This window comes from Hyla sarda, chromosome 1 (genome assembly GCF_029499605.1).
Source record: "Hyla sarda isolate aHylSar1 chromosome 1, aHylSar1.hap1, whole genome shotgun sequence".
Classification (NCBI taxonomy): Eukaryota; Metazoa; Chordata; class Amphibia; order Anura; family Hylidae; genus Hyla; species Hyla sarda.
In genome coordinates, this window is record NC_079189.1 from 179,365,967 (window position 1) to 179,384,504 (window position 18,538).

At 35.4% G+C, this 18,538-nt stretch overlaps 1 protein-coding gene across 2 annotated transcripts in view; it reads left to right on the plus strand.

Moving 5' to 3' along the window:
- PITX2 (paired like homeodomain 2) overlaps positions 1-9,199 on the plus strand; it is a 20,015-nt gene extending 10,816 nt beyond the window's left edge. The window contains exons 1-3 of one of the 2 annotated variants that reach the window (XM_056551776.1): positions 3,107-3,631; positions 4,895-5,100; positions 8,134-9,199. In XM_056551776.1, the coding sequence (XP_056407751.1) occupies positions 3,445-3,631; positions 4,895-5,100; positions 8,134-8,697 (957 nt within the window). In that variant the 5' untranslated portion in view covers positions 3,107-3,444 and the 3' untranslated portion in view covers positions 8,698-9,199. Of the gene's footprint in view, positions 1-3,106; positions 3,632-4,894; positions 5,101-8,133 lie in introns of those variants that run through there. The other variant, XM_056551777.1, reaches the window with a different exon arrangement.
- Positions 9,200-18,538: the final 9,339 nt, after the last annotated feature.

Sequence of the window (18,538 nt, forward strand, 5' to 3'; positions counted from 1 at the left end):
TGTAGGAAACCATTGTAATTTTCTATATATCTGTACATATACATACATGTGCAATACACATCATATCATGTATTTCTATGGATAGAATCAGCTCAGCATAGAATAGTGAGAAGTCTCACCATGTCTCCCAATTGGAGGCCACCCCTAATGATCACATCACCCACCCCTGTCACAGCACACGTATACTTAACACACAAACAGTGCAAGATTGATCCAAATTCATATTGACTCAGCTACAGGTCATCAGCTGCAGTGCAGAAAATGGAAATATTTACTTTACACATATACTTTATGATCTGCTGGGAATTACAGGGAATTCAATAAGAAAACGGCTAGGGCTGGTCTAAAACCCCATTTAAAAGACTTAAGCAAATTAGAGTCTTATCAGATTAAAAGGCACTACACAATATAAGAGCATTGTCTCTGCTGAAACGCTGTGGGGTCTGGGAGATCCTGCGCCAAATCTCAGGGATACAACGCCTCAAATAAAGATCAACACAAGACTAAGGCTTTTCAAGCCATTTAATGTTTGCCGTACTGTAAAAGACAGATGTATAGACAGAAGATAGATAGATAGATAGATAGATAGATAGATAGATAGATAGATAAGATATAAAGAGATAGATAGATAGATAGATAGATAAGATATAAAGAGATAGATAGATAGATAGATAGATAGATAGATATTAAGAGATAGATAGATAGATAGATAGATAGATAGATAGATATAAAGAGAGATAGATAGATAAGATATAAAGAGATAGATAGATATTAAGAGATAGATAGATAGATAGATAGATAAGATATAAAGAGATAGATAGATAGATATTAAGAGATAGATAGATATTAAGAGATAGATAGATAGATGTAAAGATAGATAGATAGATAGATAAGATATAAAGAGATAGATAGATAGATAGATAGATATGAGATAGACAGATAGATGTAGATCGTTTAATAAATATTGCTATGATAGTTAATAAATAGAAAGACAAACAATGGATAAATAGATAGACAGATAGATAGATATGAGATAGATAGATATGAGATAGATAGATAGATATGATATAGATAAACAGATAGATAGATTTGATTGATAGAAAGATAGATAGACAGACATAGATAAATGAAAAATATGTATAGATAGAAAAAATTATACAATGTAAAATATAATATAATAGAACGTAGATCGTTTTATAGATACTACAGTTATAGTTTATAGATACAAATAATGACAGACAGATAGATAGATAGATAGATGATAGATATAGAGGATAGATAGATAGATATCTATAAAGATTTAACAAACATATCAATGTATAGATACTACAGTAGACAAATGGAATGATAGTTCATAAATGTTAATATTATTAATGAATGAATAAATAAATAAAAAGAAGATTGATAGATGATGGATGGAGGGGTAAATAAAGAAACAGCTAGATAGACAGATATTATTATGTTTATTGCCTTGCCAGGACGTGGTAAAGGCCTTAAGAACTTTATCTGAATGAAGAATAGTCCCAGGGTAGTTTAGGGAACTTGCTGAGTTCAATTTGGATGTTTATGTATAATGATAAAGAATGTTATTATACATGTTTATTATTAGAACATAAATAATACAGAGATACGTAGATAGATGGATAGAAAGACAGACAGACAGATATGATGATAGATAAATAGAAGATAGATAGATAGATAGATAGATAGATATGAGATAGATAGATAAATAGAAGATAGATAGATAGATAGATAGATAGATAGATAGATAGACTAAGCAAGGTAGGGGCAGCACAACCAAAGTCCAAAATTATTTGTGATGTGCAGGCAGGCAAGGTACACAGTCTTAATCGCAGACCATGGAAGCAGATAGATAGATAGATAGATAGATAGATAGATAGATAGATAGATAGATAGAATGACAGTTGGGTTGTAGTTAGTTGCTTTATAGATATTACTCTATTACTCTATAAGTAGAGATTTAAAAAATGAAACTGCAGATGAGATGGATAGTTGTAGATTGTTTATTAGATGTATAGTGGTAGATGGATAGAAGATAAATCAATAGATGTTAAATAGATAGATAGATAGATAATAGTTAGATAATGGATAGATAGATAGATAATAGATAGATAGATAGATAATAGATAGATGATGGATAGATAGATAGATAGATAGATAGAGAGATAGATAATAGATAGTTAGATAATGGATAGATAGATAATAGATAGTTAGATAATGGATGGATAGATAGATAGATAGATAGATAGACAAATGGAAGTCTATGATTTGCGGATTGTGACAGATATCTTGATAAAGATCCTGATCGCTGTCTGTGCTGCAGATCCTGTCAGTGTCAGGTGAAGGATTTGGGAGGGGTGTAGGGCACAGATAGTACTGCTGTCTTCTTTCCCCGGTAATATATGGATTGTGGCCATTTGTATGGAGCTGAATGTACATAGATGGAATATCTAAGCATCATTGTCTCCAGGTATCCTATGCTGGAATGCTGCCGGCTCTTCACATAAAGCTGGTGTGAGGAAGGTCAGAGCCGCCATCCCCACTGTTCAGTGTCCGTATTTATGGGCCCGGAGCTGCCATGGATACACAGCTCCACATAGGGATTACAGGGTTGTAATCTGCCTTAATATAGTCATGGAAGAGTTCTTGTGAAGATTTATGACATTATTATATTCTCTTCTAGGCGTTTTTATCAGACTGTTTCGTATCACTAGTGAATTTATTTATTAACAGGATTATTTAAAAAAAAATATTCTTCCTATTATGAATGGACTGATTAATTTAGAAGAGTAATCAGTGCACACAGGCAGGGGTGCTGGGCCATACAGCACACGAGTACTATGCTGACAATTGTGCATTGACAAGCCGGCCTGCATTCCCGCCCTGGCCGAGTGCGGATTGGTGTCTATAATTACGGTAACCCCGCCCATCAGGAGGAGGCTGTGATTGGCCGGGACGCGTGTGCTGGGTGTGCTCACAGCAGTACAGGGGGGGGGGGGATGTGTATGACGTCAGCCAGCTGGGTAGGACACATCTCTGGTTTAAGATGTTAGTGATACAGGGAAGCTGCTGAGCTATTGCTGATTGTCCACTGCCACTAGTGAAGGTGTACTGGGTACAGTGCCCTCATTTACCATGCATTGCCTGCTGCTGCTCTAGAGGGAGGGCTCCTATAGGAACATACAGTCCTAACTGCCTATATGACTGTATAGTGGACGCAGCAAGAAGCCATCGAGCACTTGTCAGTGACAGCTCCTCCACCAGCCTGTGCTGCCCACTGTCACATCTTCTACATCTGGTGCCACCAGTTGGACGCACAGTGGAATTGAACCTCAATCCCTGCTGCCATAGAGGATTGTTCCTTTGTAATCCCCCTGGATCTGTTGGGAAGGCTGCTTCCTTCTGCACACATTCACCTCTTCCATGAACTCTATGAAAGACCCCTTACACTTGGAGCACTTAGCCGGGAGTAAACTGGCATCAGCATCTTCCCATCACCAGTCAGTGACCCTGCTCTCCATGGCCTCCTCGCTGGGACAGCGCTCTGTGGAGTGTAAGCAAAGGCTGGAGGTGCACACCATCTCTGACACCTCCAGTCCTGAAGCTGTAGGTAAGAACCAGCCCAAACCCGCACACACTCACCTGGACCATCACCATGCACCCCCCATCATACACTTCCCTTACCTGAAAGACCACCATTATAGTTAACTGCCAGCATTTGTCTTTTTTATTTCTATTATAATGATGCCTGTCATTATTATTATTATGAATAATAATATTAATATTTAGAATGTATATATTATTTTAGATTTATCATTAGCATTAGTAAAATCTCAATGATAATAATAATCGGCATTATTATAATACAAACAAAAAAACAAAAAACAAATGCACACAGCAGTAATAATAATAACAATAATAAAAATAATAATAATAGCTGCCGTACTAACATGATTTGGATTATTGCAATTACTCTTCTAACTATCCTGTTAGCCTATGATGTCTTTTGTGATTACTATTATGACTTTGTATTGTTTTTAGTTGCTGTGCGGTTATTTTTGCAGGAGGAGGGAGGTAGATATCTGTCTGTGTTCACACTGTCATTATGTATATGAGTGCAGGTTTAATGACAGCAGTGACACAATATACAATGCGGTATTGCTGTGTGCACTGATTGTGTGACAGACTGAACAAAGCGCCATCAAATTGTCTTTCCTCCAATTGCACAACCACAGCGCGATACGTTTTTAGTAAATAACTGGAATGACTACAACTTGTCAGAAATGACCCATGTGATCTGCTGCATTGTTGCTCCAGGGGATCAAGTGATCTTCACCTTATGAGAAAACGATAGAAATGACTGATAGAAGTGACTGAAAATGATGAGATGAGCACAGAACGTGTATTTGTTATGAACAATACTTGTATTTCAATAATAAAAAAAAAGTAACTTTTTGTGTTTAACCAATGTGTGGAGTATTTCTGCTCAGCCAGGGGACTATAATCCACAGCCCTGAGCTATTGGGGATTTACTGGATTTGTAGGCGAACCCTTATCTGGTCTCACAGGCCAAAGGGGTAAAGTCACTAATGCTTTTTGTCTAGCTATTTAGCTATCTGTGTTTCTATCTATTTTCTATTTTAATGTTATATATATATATATATATATATATATATATATATATACATACATATATATATGTATATATATATATACATATACACACACACATATATATATATAAACATATATATATATATATATATGTGTTTATGGTTTTTTGTTATTTTTTGTAAGACTGTAATAGGTATGTAATTAATAGGTATGTAATTGTATTGGAATTAAATTGTGGTGTCTTTTTCCAACAAAACAGATAAAGATAAAACCCACCAAAGTAAAAATGAGGATAATAGCACCGACGACCCTTCCAAGAAGAAGAGACAACGCAGGCAGAGGACTCATTTCACCAGCCAGCAGTTACAAGAGCTGGAGGCCACTTTTCAGAGGAACCGCTACCCTGACATGTCCACCAGAGAGGAGATTGCTGTGTGGACCAACCTCACAGAGGCCAGAGTCAGGGTAAGGACCCCATCCCCCCTCCGTCTACATTTATTTATTCAGTGGATAGATAGAACAGATAAACATTTTTCTTTTTTTTTTATTTATTTAATATCATTCACCTGTAAATTGTAGTTATGTGTCCAGCACTGAGAGTAGGTACAAAAAGAAACTCTTTATTGGATCATATAGGTACAAACAGTCTTAAAATCTCCAACACGTTTCGAATCCCCTGATTCTTAGTCAGGGCATTACTGCACAGGTATGGGAGCGGTGGAGTGTGTAGCTGTTCGTCCTTGTCAATTGTAGTTAAGTTTAGAATTCATTTTTAATACACCATGATAGATTCTATTACATTATAAATAACAACACCAATAATAATACATAATAGTAATAATAATGGTAAGAATAAATGAAGTATGACTTCCTCGTCTGTATCTCCTATAGCTTTATGATATAATGAATTCGCTTATAAACTTCTTAGAATGATGTGGTATTTGGACATAAGTTGTCTCTTGGGGCCAGGCTGCTTGGATTGCTTTCCAGCATCTGGGAATTTTACAGCTTCTGAACTGATATTTGTAATCTTACACACGTTCAAAGAGAAATATCAATTTGAAGCTGCCGAATGATACTTTATAGCAGCGCTAGAGTCATTTCAAGGGACATAAGCAAATCCAAACTGGGTGCAAATAATCCCTGGGCTGGAAAAGATAAGATTTATAGCACCTAAAATCTATGAAAACAGCCTTGAAAGACAATCTGTAAAGTTTATGTCAGGGGCATTGGAAGGGGCAAATATTAACCCAGCAGTCATTGTAGATTTTGGGAAACAACATTTTATGGAGCTTATTCAAGGCCTACAATAATAGAGACCCTAGATAGAGAACGTGTATACACAAATCCTTTGTGAGTACAGAGTGCTAACAGTGTTTCCAAACCAGGGTGCCTCCAGCTGTTGCAAAACTACAACTCCCAGCATGCCCGGACAGCCTACGGCTGTCCGGGCATGCTGGGAGTTGTAGTTTTGCAACAGCTGGAGGCACCCTGGTTTGGAATCACTGGTATATATATATATATATATATATATATATATATATATATATATTTTTTTATCCTTGATATCTTTTCAGCTCAAGTGAGGCCCATTTTGTGCAGGCTAATGTGGTTCTTGTCAAGTGAGTGCCAGGGATTAATGGTACAGTTAACAGTGATCTGCAATGTACAACATGATTAGTGTAAACAGGGGAGACTCAGGGACTGCTCCAATACACAAACGCACCCAGCAGGAGGGTGGCTGACAAGTCCCACACCCAGGATGTGTATTGCACATTGATCTTCCATTGTCTGTGCGACTCAGGGATCTCATTTAGCACCTAGTTAAAAGACAAGTCCTGCCAAAAAGCTGCAGAGAGGACAAGTTGGGTCAGAGGTTCTTTAGCACTCAGGGTAGATTAGCACTGGAGGATCATAGCAGACATGGCTGCTCACTTCATCCAGACTTTTATTTTATTATAGTATTCAAACAATGAAGGGTTTATGCACAGCAAATAGGAGCAGACACAGAAAGACAATCCTGCATGAGCAGTTGTGCCAAAAGCACCCAGTAGAAAATCAATGTTCACAGGGGGGTACAAATTACTTAAAACTTAATAGTTAATTTAAGTTATTAAAATAAGGAAACCCCACAAGGGGTTTCCTTATTTTAATAACTTGAATTAAATGTTAAGTTTTAAGTAATTTGTACCCCCCCCCCCCTTTAATGTGGACACAGCAAATAGGAACAGTCACAGAAAGACAATCCTGCATAAGCAGTTGTGCCAAAAGTACATTATTTATCTACACAATACCAATATATAATCTAGGTATAAATTCGAGGGGGTGTCAACAACAAAGGACTTGTGATTCCTATTTGGGTTGGGGGGGGGGGGGGTACAAATTACTTAAAACTTAACATTTAATTCAAGTTAATTCAAAATTTCTAGATAAGACCATAGCATTATTTTTCTACACAATACCAAACCCACAAGGGGTTTCCTTATTTTAATAACTTGAATGAAATGTAAAGTTTTTAGTGATTTGTACCCCCCCCCCCCTCCTGTGTTCACAGATCAGATAGGAAACACAAGTCCTTTGTTGTTGACACCCCCTCGAATTTATACCTAGATTATAAATTGGTATTGTGTAGAAAAATAATGCTATGGTCTTATCTAGAAATCTTGAATTAACTTGAATTAAATGTTAAGTTTTAAATAATTTGTACCCCCCCCCAACCCAAATAGGAAGCACAAGTCCTTTGTTGTTGACACCCCCTCGAATTTATACCTAGATTATAAATTGGTATTGTGTAGAAAAATAATGCTATGGTCTTATCTAGAAATCTTGAATTAGCTTGAATTAAATGTTATGTTTTATGTAATTTGTACCCCCCCCCCTGAACCCAAATAGGAAATACAAGTCCTTTGTTTTTGACACCCCCTCGAATTTATAACTAGATTATATTGGTATTGTGTAGAAAAATAATGTTATGGTCTTATCTAGAAACCTTGATTTAACTTGAATTTAATAAAATGTTAAGTTTTAAGTAATTTGTACCCCCCCTCCCTGTGAACCCATCAAATAGGAAACACAAGTTCTTTGTTGTTGACACCCCCTCGAATTTATACCTAGATTATATATTGCTATTGTGTAGAAAAATAATGTTATGGTCTTATCTAGAAATCTTGAATTAAGTTGAATTAAATGTTAAGTTTTAAGTAATTTGTACCCCCCCCTCCCCCCTGTGAACCCATCAAATAAGAAGCACAAGTCCTTTGTTGTTGACACCCCCTAGAATTTGTGTACTGTTTTTGGAATGTTTTCAATAACATTTCTTTTGAATTGAATTTATACCTAGATTATATATATTGATATTCTGTAGAAACATAATGTTATGGTCTTATCTAGAGACTACATTGCCTGGGTTGTTATGCATAAAATAAGACCGATTTGCCATATACAGGGAGATCTGGTTGTCTATAGCTTATATTAACCATTTATTGCATTTCTTTCCAGGTTTGGTTCAAGAACCGCAGAGCTAAATGGAGGAAGAGGGAAAGGAACCAACAAGCAGAACTGTGCAAAAATGGCTTCGGGCCTCAGTTCAATGGGCTGATGCAACCCTATGATGACATGTACCCAGGGTACTCCTACAACAATTGGGCAGCCAAGGGCCTCACCTCGGCTTCACTTTCCACCAAGAGCTTTCCTTTCTTCAACTCTATGAATGTCAATCCCTTATCCTCACAAAGTATGTTCTCCTCACCCAACTCCATCTCCTCCATGAGCATGTCCTCCAGCATGGTGCCCTCTGCAGTCACAGGGGTGCCAGGCTCCAGCCTCAACAGCTTGAATAACCTGAACAACTTGAGCAACCCTTCCCTGAATTCTGGTGTGCCAACGCCAGCTTGCCCTTATGCCCCTCCAACACCCCCCTATGTCTACAGGGACACATGTAACTCCAGCCTGGCTAGCCTTAGACTCAAAGCTAAGCAGCACTCTAGTTTTGGATATGCCAGTGTTCAGAACCCTGGATCCAATCTCAGTGCGTGTCAGTATGCGGTGGACAGGCCCGTGTGATGTATATATATATATATCTATTTGCATGTATGTATACTATATGGGAACCATCCTTTCTTCAAAGACTCATCACATGTGGACTCTATACAATAAAGGAGAAAATAAGATAATAAACTGCAACAACACTCAAAAGTGTCTTCTTGACTACAAGAGGTCGACTGCAGTGGACCCTGAGAATTATATATATATATATATATATATATATGTGTATATGGACACGTTTGACTGGATATGGAATTTTAATGTTACTCTAAAGCTTGTTAATTTTTTTTTTCTTCTTAAGTTTAGCATTGTTAAAATGGACTGAACGGATGTACATATACTGAAATGTCAGATTAATTTTATAAGCAGCAGTTGTCGGTCATATGATCTTTACAGTGTTAATAATATGCACCGGGCTTTAAAATAAAGCATGCAACGGGAGAGAACCAGAATCTGCCTCTAGGTGACTGTATATAATGTATTAACTATGTGCTCCTCTAGATAAGTGTTTCCCAACCAGGGTGCCTCCAGCTGTTGCAAAACTACAACTCCCAGCATGCCCAGACAGCCTTCGGCTGTCTGGGCATGCTGGGAGTTGTAGTTTTGCAACAGCTGGAGGCACCCTGGTTGGGAAACACTGCTCTAGACAATAGCCCCACGGTGCACACAATACTACAGAAGAGTTTATGTGCACTATGTTCCATTATTAATATATATATCTCAAAGACAACGTCAGGAACAGGCTGTTTTTGTTTTGTTTTTTTTAACCACCTACCGTAGGGAAACGGAATGTTTCTTTCACTATTTAAAATACAGAATATTTTTTTTTTCCCCCTCCAACCAAACAGAATCCACGCGAAATTCTCTTCCTATAAAGTAATCCCGCCGGACTGTAGCGTTAGAAATGTCATTATTTATTATTTGAATTGCATTGCAACATTTCCGTTGTAAGCGAATTATTGTCTTGTAAAAAAAAAAAAAATTATAATAATATTTGGCAAAAAGAGAAAAGAAAATGATGCGACTTTAACAATAAAAGTATCTCTTCGGGAAATGTCCGAGTGTCTGGAGTGAAATAATGTATAACATTTTAGAACCTGCATGTACTGTACCTGAGAAGACAAATTGTTATTTTTCCCAGGTAATAGAAATGTATAATATTTATATTTTAATAATTAGTGTAAAAACATTTAGGTCTAGATTTTTAGAAATGTATAATATTTATATTTTAATAATTAGTGTAAAAACATTTAGGTCTAGATTTTGGTATATATATATATATATATATATATATATATATATATACATATATATATATATATATATATATATATATATATATAACATTAGGATTTTATTATTGTAAAATACATCTCTCTCTCTCTCTCTCTCTCTCTTTCTCACTCACTCTCTCTATATATAACATTAGGATTTTACTATTGTAAAATACATCTCTCTCTCTCTCTCTCTCTCTCTATATATATATAACATTAGGATTTTACTATTGTAAAATACATCTCTCTCTCTCTCTCTCTCTCTATATATATATATAACATTAGGATTTTACTATTGTAAAATACATCTCTCTTTCTCTCTCTCTCTCTCTTTCTCACTCTCTCTCTCTCTCTCTCTCTATATATAACATTCGGATTTTACTATTGTAAAATACATCTCTCTCTCTCTCTCTCTCTCTCTCTCTCTCTCTCTCTCTCTCTCTCTCTCTCTCTCTCTCTATATATATATAGTAAGGAATTGGGCATCTACATCATACAAACCAGGGTCACATGTGGCTGGTCCCTTGTAGTCCTCCCAGCACTTTGTATCCATTGTGGAAGATATAGTTGCAGCTGCAATGCTCCAGCACTAACCTCTGAGGCCTGTACATTGACCATGTGATAGGACTTTGCTAGGTGATGGTGCCATGTTACCTCTTATCTGGCCAGGGTGCAGGGTGGAGGAGGCCGGGCAGACAGATTTGTGTATTGGGACTAGTGTATTGGAAGTTTCTCAGTCCCTGGTGTTGAGGAAGGAGGGGGGTGGATATAAGGTGATCACATTCAGGATCCTTGGGGAGATAACAAGTGGATATGAATGACGGGCTGCACTCCTTCTTGGATGGAATTAGAGTGTTCTGGAATGAGAGAGTCCATGGGAGTACTACTCCTACCAGAATGCATGGACGGGTTGTGAAGAGGCTTTAGGCTAGGGAGACCGACCCCTCTCTCTGTTCAGGGGGCTTCCTTATTGCTGATCTCCCGTTCCACTGTTCTAATCGATTTATTCCAACGTGTCAACACATATTACTGGTGAGTGAAATGATCTGATCTCTCCTTCAAGATTTATCTCCTCTCCATATGTCTTTTATACCCTTACATGACCCCACGAAGGGATCCAGGGTCCCGGTGGATGGATTTCTATTGGGGTACCTCTTATTTTAGTTGTTTCTTATTTTATAGGCAGCACAGACCTGCAGCCTTCAGACAGAGCCACTGCCTACTTCATTTTATTATTAAGCTATATGTAATGTAGTATATATATATATATAAATATATATATATGGATAGATATAGTAAATTTCAGTAGCCGTATATATATATATATATATATATATATATATCTATATATCTATATATAAATATGTAATATATATATATATATATATATATATATATATGTAATGTAGTATATATATAAATATATATATATAAATATATATATATATATGTATATATATATATATATAAAATATATATACATTTATATATAAATAAATATATAAATATATATATATATATATATATATATATAAGTATATGTAATATATATATATATATATATATATATATATATATATATATATATAATGTTATATTACTTCCTCAGTACAATGTCCAGGGTTAGGAAAAGGCGGGCATGCAGAGGGCCTGTAATCTACTCCCACTGCCCTACATTTATATTGTATTCCAAAATTAAGTTGTACACGGATATAACGTGTTTAAATGATTACAATAATAGCAATTCTAATAAGGATAATAATAACAATTATAAAAATAAATTTTAGGGTACAACATTTTTGTATTTGGCCAACCAATAGTCCGTATTATTGTAGCGCATAGATAGAGTGTGCCTATTGTCTGAAACAGTGATTCCCAACCAGGGTGCCTCCTGCTGTTGCAAAACCACAACTCCCAGCATGGCTGTACAATGGAAGTTTAGCAACAGCTTAGGGGGTTGGGAGACACTGAGGTAGGGTGTTGAATTGGGACCATGCAGGGCTGGTGCAAGGATTTTTGGCACCCTAGGCCAGTGTTTCCCAACCGGGGTGCCTCCAGCTGTTTCAAAACTACAACTCCCAGCATGCCCGGACAGCCGAAGGCTGTCCGGGCATGCTGGGAGTTGTAGTTTTGCAACAGCTGGAGGTAACCTTGTTGGGAAACACTTGTCTGCCTTTATATTGTATTTGACTGCAACATATAACGTTCACATAGCCCAATGTCCACATCCAGGTCCATAAATATTCTAATTGTATATCCAATATAATATTTCACTCATTGTCCCATGTACAACGTGAGGCTATGGTTTACATAAACTCTAAACAAACTAAAACGCACTGCAATATAAAGGTCAGAATATAACAGGCCCCCAGTATATTATTCCGGGTGGAAGGGGCAGGATAAGTATTAGCATTTTGTCTAACATCTACCTCAATATTGCATTGATAATAAAGGCTATTTCTCTAGAATAATCCTACATACCTATAGATTGGTGATAGTATGAGCAGGGAACAAATCCCATAATATTGGTTATTTTCTGTAGGCTTAAAAGAAAAAAATAAAGGTGGGTGGTAAAACCGAGCTATATACATTGCTGATAATACTAGCAGCCTCCTTACATTAAGGTCTTCTCTGGTTAATATTCTCTCCTGGTTATTATCCTGAGAGGGCTTGTTCCATTGTACTAAGTCTATATAACAAGGGCAGATAATGACAAGACTCTATTAACCGCCCTGGACAAGTTGAATACACAAAGGTGTCTACTCCCAATCCACATCCCTAGGAGGAGGGTGGTGAGGGGGACATTGTAGAGGTAGTGATATGCCCCCCATTATATATATATATATATATATATATATATATATATATATATATATGCTAGCCCTGAACCTACAGGCATATTTACCTATGATTAACCCCTCAACTACTATTAAATAAGACATGCAGGGTCGTGTTTGCTTTTCCAACATTTATTTGTGAAACAGTCAAGGCTCCCTCTATAATGTGGAGGAACGGCATCCCTGCACAGGACCCAACAACATTGTCCTAACTGACCGCAGCTTTCATGTCTATTGTTCTATACTCCTACTATAGTTCTTTTATTTCTACTACAGAGGAATATAAGGTAAGCTGGGGAATCATTCCTATTATTAAAGATTCCTTGTGCCTGGTGGAATATAGGAGGAAATACTAGATCATATTTTATTCTAAGTAATATGTATTATTAGTTTTGGTTTTATTTGTTTATGCTGTCCTTTAACACACAATGAAACTGTATTATAAAAATATCAGGACAAATGCTTGACACAAAGGAGAATTATGATCATCAATTTGTAGCTACTTGTAAATGCCTGGGATATGGACAATAAAATATGATATATGGACAATCATAAACGTCCCTCATGTATGGAGGCAGAACGACTCCTTTCCGTGGTCATACAAGTTACTTTCCGAACAGAACTTTTACAGAAACTGGTGAAGGTAGAAACCTCTGTATGTTCTTATTAGTATCGAGAAAATTCTAATGTAAATGCTATGTTTATCAAAACAATTTTGATAATAAAATACTACCACTACTACTACTAATAAAATATATTCTTTAATTATATAAATAGAATAAATCTATAGAATTGATCACTGCTTCCACTTGAGCATAATATTGATTGTCCTGGGTTTTGTATTTTACACACTACATCAAAATGTATTTATCTATCTATCTATCTATCTATCTATCTATCTATCCTTTAACTATCTATCTATCTATCTATCTATCTATCTATCCATTATCTATCTATCTATCCTTTAGCGATCTATCTATCTATCTATCTATCTATCTATCCTTCAACTATCTATCCATTATCTATCTATCTATCTATCTATCTATCTATCTATCTATCCATCCATTATCTATGTATCTACCTATATGTCATTTATCTATCTATCTATCTATCTATCTATCTACCTATATTTCATTTATCTTTCTATCTACCTATATTTCATTTATCTATCTATCTATATCTATCTATCTATCTATCTATATATCTATCATCTATTATCTATCACATATCTATCTATCTATCTATCCATTTATCCATTATCTATCTATTTATCTATCTATCATCTATATATCTTTCTATATTTAATTTATCTATCTATCTTTCTATATTTCATTTATCTATCTATCTATCTATCTATCTATCTATCATCTATCTTTCTATATTTCATTTATCTATCTATCTATCCATCCATTATCTAGCTATCTATCTATCCATCCATTTTCTATCTGTTTATTTATTTATTTATCTATCTATTCATCCATCCATCCATTATCTATCTATCGATCTATCCATTATCTATCTGTTTATTTATCTATCTATTCATCCATCCATCCATTATCTATCTATCTATATATCTATCTATTCATCCATTCACCCATTATCTATCTATCTATCTCATATCTGTCTATCTATCTATTATCTATCTATCTATCTATCCATCCACCCATCCATCCATCCATCCATCCATCCATCCATCCATCCATCTATCTATCTATCTATCTATCTATCTATCTATCTATCATGGTTGCTCCATAACACATCAGAAGCAGCTTTCATTGTTGGATGTTCCAGTATTTGTTCTTTCCTTCCAGTGCCCATGTTGAAGTCACCTCTGGAGGTGTTGGTTTCTATGATTCCGTCCAGATTCGTCCCGGGCTTCTAGATGATCGACCTCACTGTCCCGGGCTTCTAGATGATCGACCTCACTGTCCCGGGCTTCTAGATGATCGACCTCACTGTCCCGGGCTTCTAGATGATCGACCTCACTGTCCCGGGCTTCTAGATGATCGACCTCACTGTCCCGGGCTTCTAGATGATCGACCTCACTGTCCCGGGCTTCTAGATGATCGACCTCACTGTATAGTCTGTAGTCTGCCTCTAGAATGTAATTGTTCTTATTAAACCCAGGATTTATTGCAGTATTCTTGTGCCTTCGTTGTTATTTCATGAACACACATGTACTCCAGTATACAGGCACAGCAGTCTTTACATGGGTTGGGTTGGCCTCTACACACATATTTACCACAGTCTCTTATATATTACCAATAATCCCTAAATCCGCCCCCGCATTAGGAATGCTCAGCAAATTGCAGACAGGAGCAGGTAAATCGCCTCTGCTCTATTCTCCATTTCTACTCTATACATCTGTACCTGTACCACTAGAGAAGAAAGAATAGATATAAACCATTACAGATCTAGACAGGAGATAAATATATAGAAAATAGCTCTATAGGGAACTATATCTCTAGGCAGATATGTACAGACAGACAGAAACAGAGGTAGACAAATTAAGATGAGTATATTGGATAGACAAATTAAGATGAGTATATTGGGTAGACAAATTAAGATGAGTATATTGGGTAGACAAATTAAAAATTAGACAGAAAATAGTAGTTCATATGTGATAGATATAAAAAAAAATAAGAGGGATGATATATATGTATAGATAATAGATTAGTATATATATATATATCTATATCTATATCTATATCTATATCTATATCTATATATATATATATATATATATATATATATATATGGGCATGGACACATATAAACATGTATATAGAGATAGATTAATAAAGAAGAGTGTTTCCCAACCAATGTTCCCCAGAACATTGCAACTTCTAGAACTGCCATTACTACAGAAGAGGAGGCAAACTGATCCCAATCTGTGCAAAGATGATTTGTAAAGCAGTAAATGTATCATAGCATTGGAGAAGTGCCTAGATACATGGACATATGATGATGATAGATGTTAAATAGGTTAAATAGATAGATGTTACATAGATAGATGATTAATAAATAGATATGAGAAAGATAGATAGATAGGTGATAGATAGATAAATAGATGGATAGGTGATAGATATAGATATAGAAAGATATTTAGATATATAAATAAATAAATAAATAAATAAATAAAAGATACATAGATACATAAATAAATCAATAAATAGATAGGTAAGAAATAGATAAATAGATGAGATAGATAGATAGATAGATAGCGTAGCTTGTAGCTTGTGGGCCCCCATGCAAAATCTGCAACAGGGCCCCATATGCCATTTAAAATACTCTTCTCTTATGGGGCAGATGTGTTTTGGGGCCCCCTTAAGCACCAGGTGGACTGCTACCTCTATAGCTATGCCCCTGGATATGAATGGATAGATAGACTGATAGATAGACAGGTGATTAACTGATATAGATAGATAGAAAAGTAGATATATAGACAGATAGGTAATAGATAAATAGATAGATAGATAATAGATAGGGATATATAGATAGACTGATAGATAGGTGACTGATTGATATAGATAGATATGAGATATATTATAGATAAATATAGGTAATAAATAAATAGATAGAAAGCTGATAGATATAGATAGGTGATAGATAGATGGATAGGTGATAGATATAGATGGGTGATAGAAAGAGATATAGATATATAAATAAATAAATAAAAGATATATAGTTATATAAATAAATAGATAGGTGATAAATAGATGAGATGCATAGATAATAGATATGGATAGATAGACTGATAGATAGACAGGTGATTTACTGATATTGATAGATAGATAAGTAGATAGATAGACAGATAGGTAATATATAAATAGATAGATAGATAGATAGATAGATAGATAATAGATATGGATAGATAGATAGACTGATAGATAGACAGGTGATTGACTGATATAGATAGATAGATAAGTAGATAGATAGACAGATAGGTAATAGATAAATAGATAGATAGATAATAGATATGGATAGATAGATAGACTGATAGATAGACAGGTGATTGACTGATATAGATAGATAGATAGATATATAAGTAGATAGAGAGATAGACAGATAGGTAATAGATAAATAGATAGATAGACAGACAGATAGACAGGTGATTAACTGATATAGATAGATAAGTAGATAGATAGGTAATAGATAAATAAATAAATAGACAGGTGATAGATAGATAGATAGATAGATGGATAGATAGATAGATAGATAGGTAGATAAGTAGATAGATATTTCTTGACGTACAGAATATTTCTAACTGCCTTCAGACCTGGTTAGAATAGATTCAGTTTGGAAGTGAAAACTGTGCTGCCAAGCTGGAGTAAAATGTGTTTCTTTAGTAAATCATCTCTCAGGAACAAGAGACAGAAGAAACTTCATTTTCTCCTGATGTATCTACTGGAGGATGTATCCATTCTGCAGGAGGCTGTATGGGATCACTATCACCCCTTTTCATTATTCACAAGTACTATTTATTGTTTAGATCAGAAATATGAAGTCACAACAATTCAATGTGACAATTCACATGCAGCATGCCCCATTAGATGCCGCATAGATACCAGCACATCCATTATACAGATGCATGTTTCACTTTCATATAAAGACCTGACATCATAATGATATAGACAAGAAGCATGTCCACATCGAGTCTTTTTAACCCTTTACTTTTGTCTTTTTCCCATTTCCTGTGCATGATGCCTAAATGTGATTCATTTCCTAAGTGTGACCCATTCTCTGCTAAAGAGCTCAGCCACCTACATGAGAAAAGAGTCGGATGGGTTATGCAAATAATGGGTTAATACCATTCCCCTATGTATGGCACAGAAGTGAGAATAAGATACTGTGTTGGAGACAGGGTTATTCGGTGCTAGGCACTTTAATCCAGAACACAGAAGGTATCCCCTGTGTCAGGGCTGCTAACACCAAGTCAGCCCTACATGCTAAGTGGTCAAGGGGCACATTTAGGGACCAGTATGTCATTTGCAAACAATACATCTTATTGATGACATATGTATATATATATATATATATATATATATATATATATATATATATATATATTTATTTATTTATTTAAAAAAATGAAATAAAAATTATATATATATCTTACTTTGCATTGGCCGAAATTAAAGCAGCTTACATTATTTCTTAAGTAACAAACAGAAACACACAATGGAATACTGCATAGGCCTTATTTCATTTATCAGGTGACATTGGTGTAGCATCTGTCTTTTGTGATTCCCTCTATATTAGAGAGAATGTGTCATTGGAAAATCCCCATTGTCCGAATCAACTATGTCCACAGCTAATTTTCAGACCAATTCTCTTTTAATGTATTGCCCGCCATTAAATACCTTACAATTTTGCCCACAAAATAAATATATGTGTCCAAAACTAGAACTAAAAGGTGGGAACATCCACTTTTGAGATATGGACAAAAAATATAAAAATCAGTCAGAAACAGTAGATTTTTTTGGCACACAACAATAATAAATGTGACCGTAATATAAATAATGTGCAGTTACCACTAAATAATTGTCCAGCGACCTCTGGTAAATTTCCCCTCATAATATAGGCTGCACAGTATACTATTTTTTAAATGGGACCCTATGGGTGATACATGCCACCATGTGCCTGTGGAGGGGCACACATGCTGTGAATGCTGTGTGGACAAAAATTGAGCAAATATGTCACTAAATATGGTAGATGGTTCATTAGAAATATGTTCTAATAAGGGCT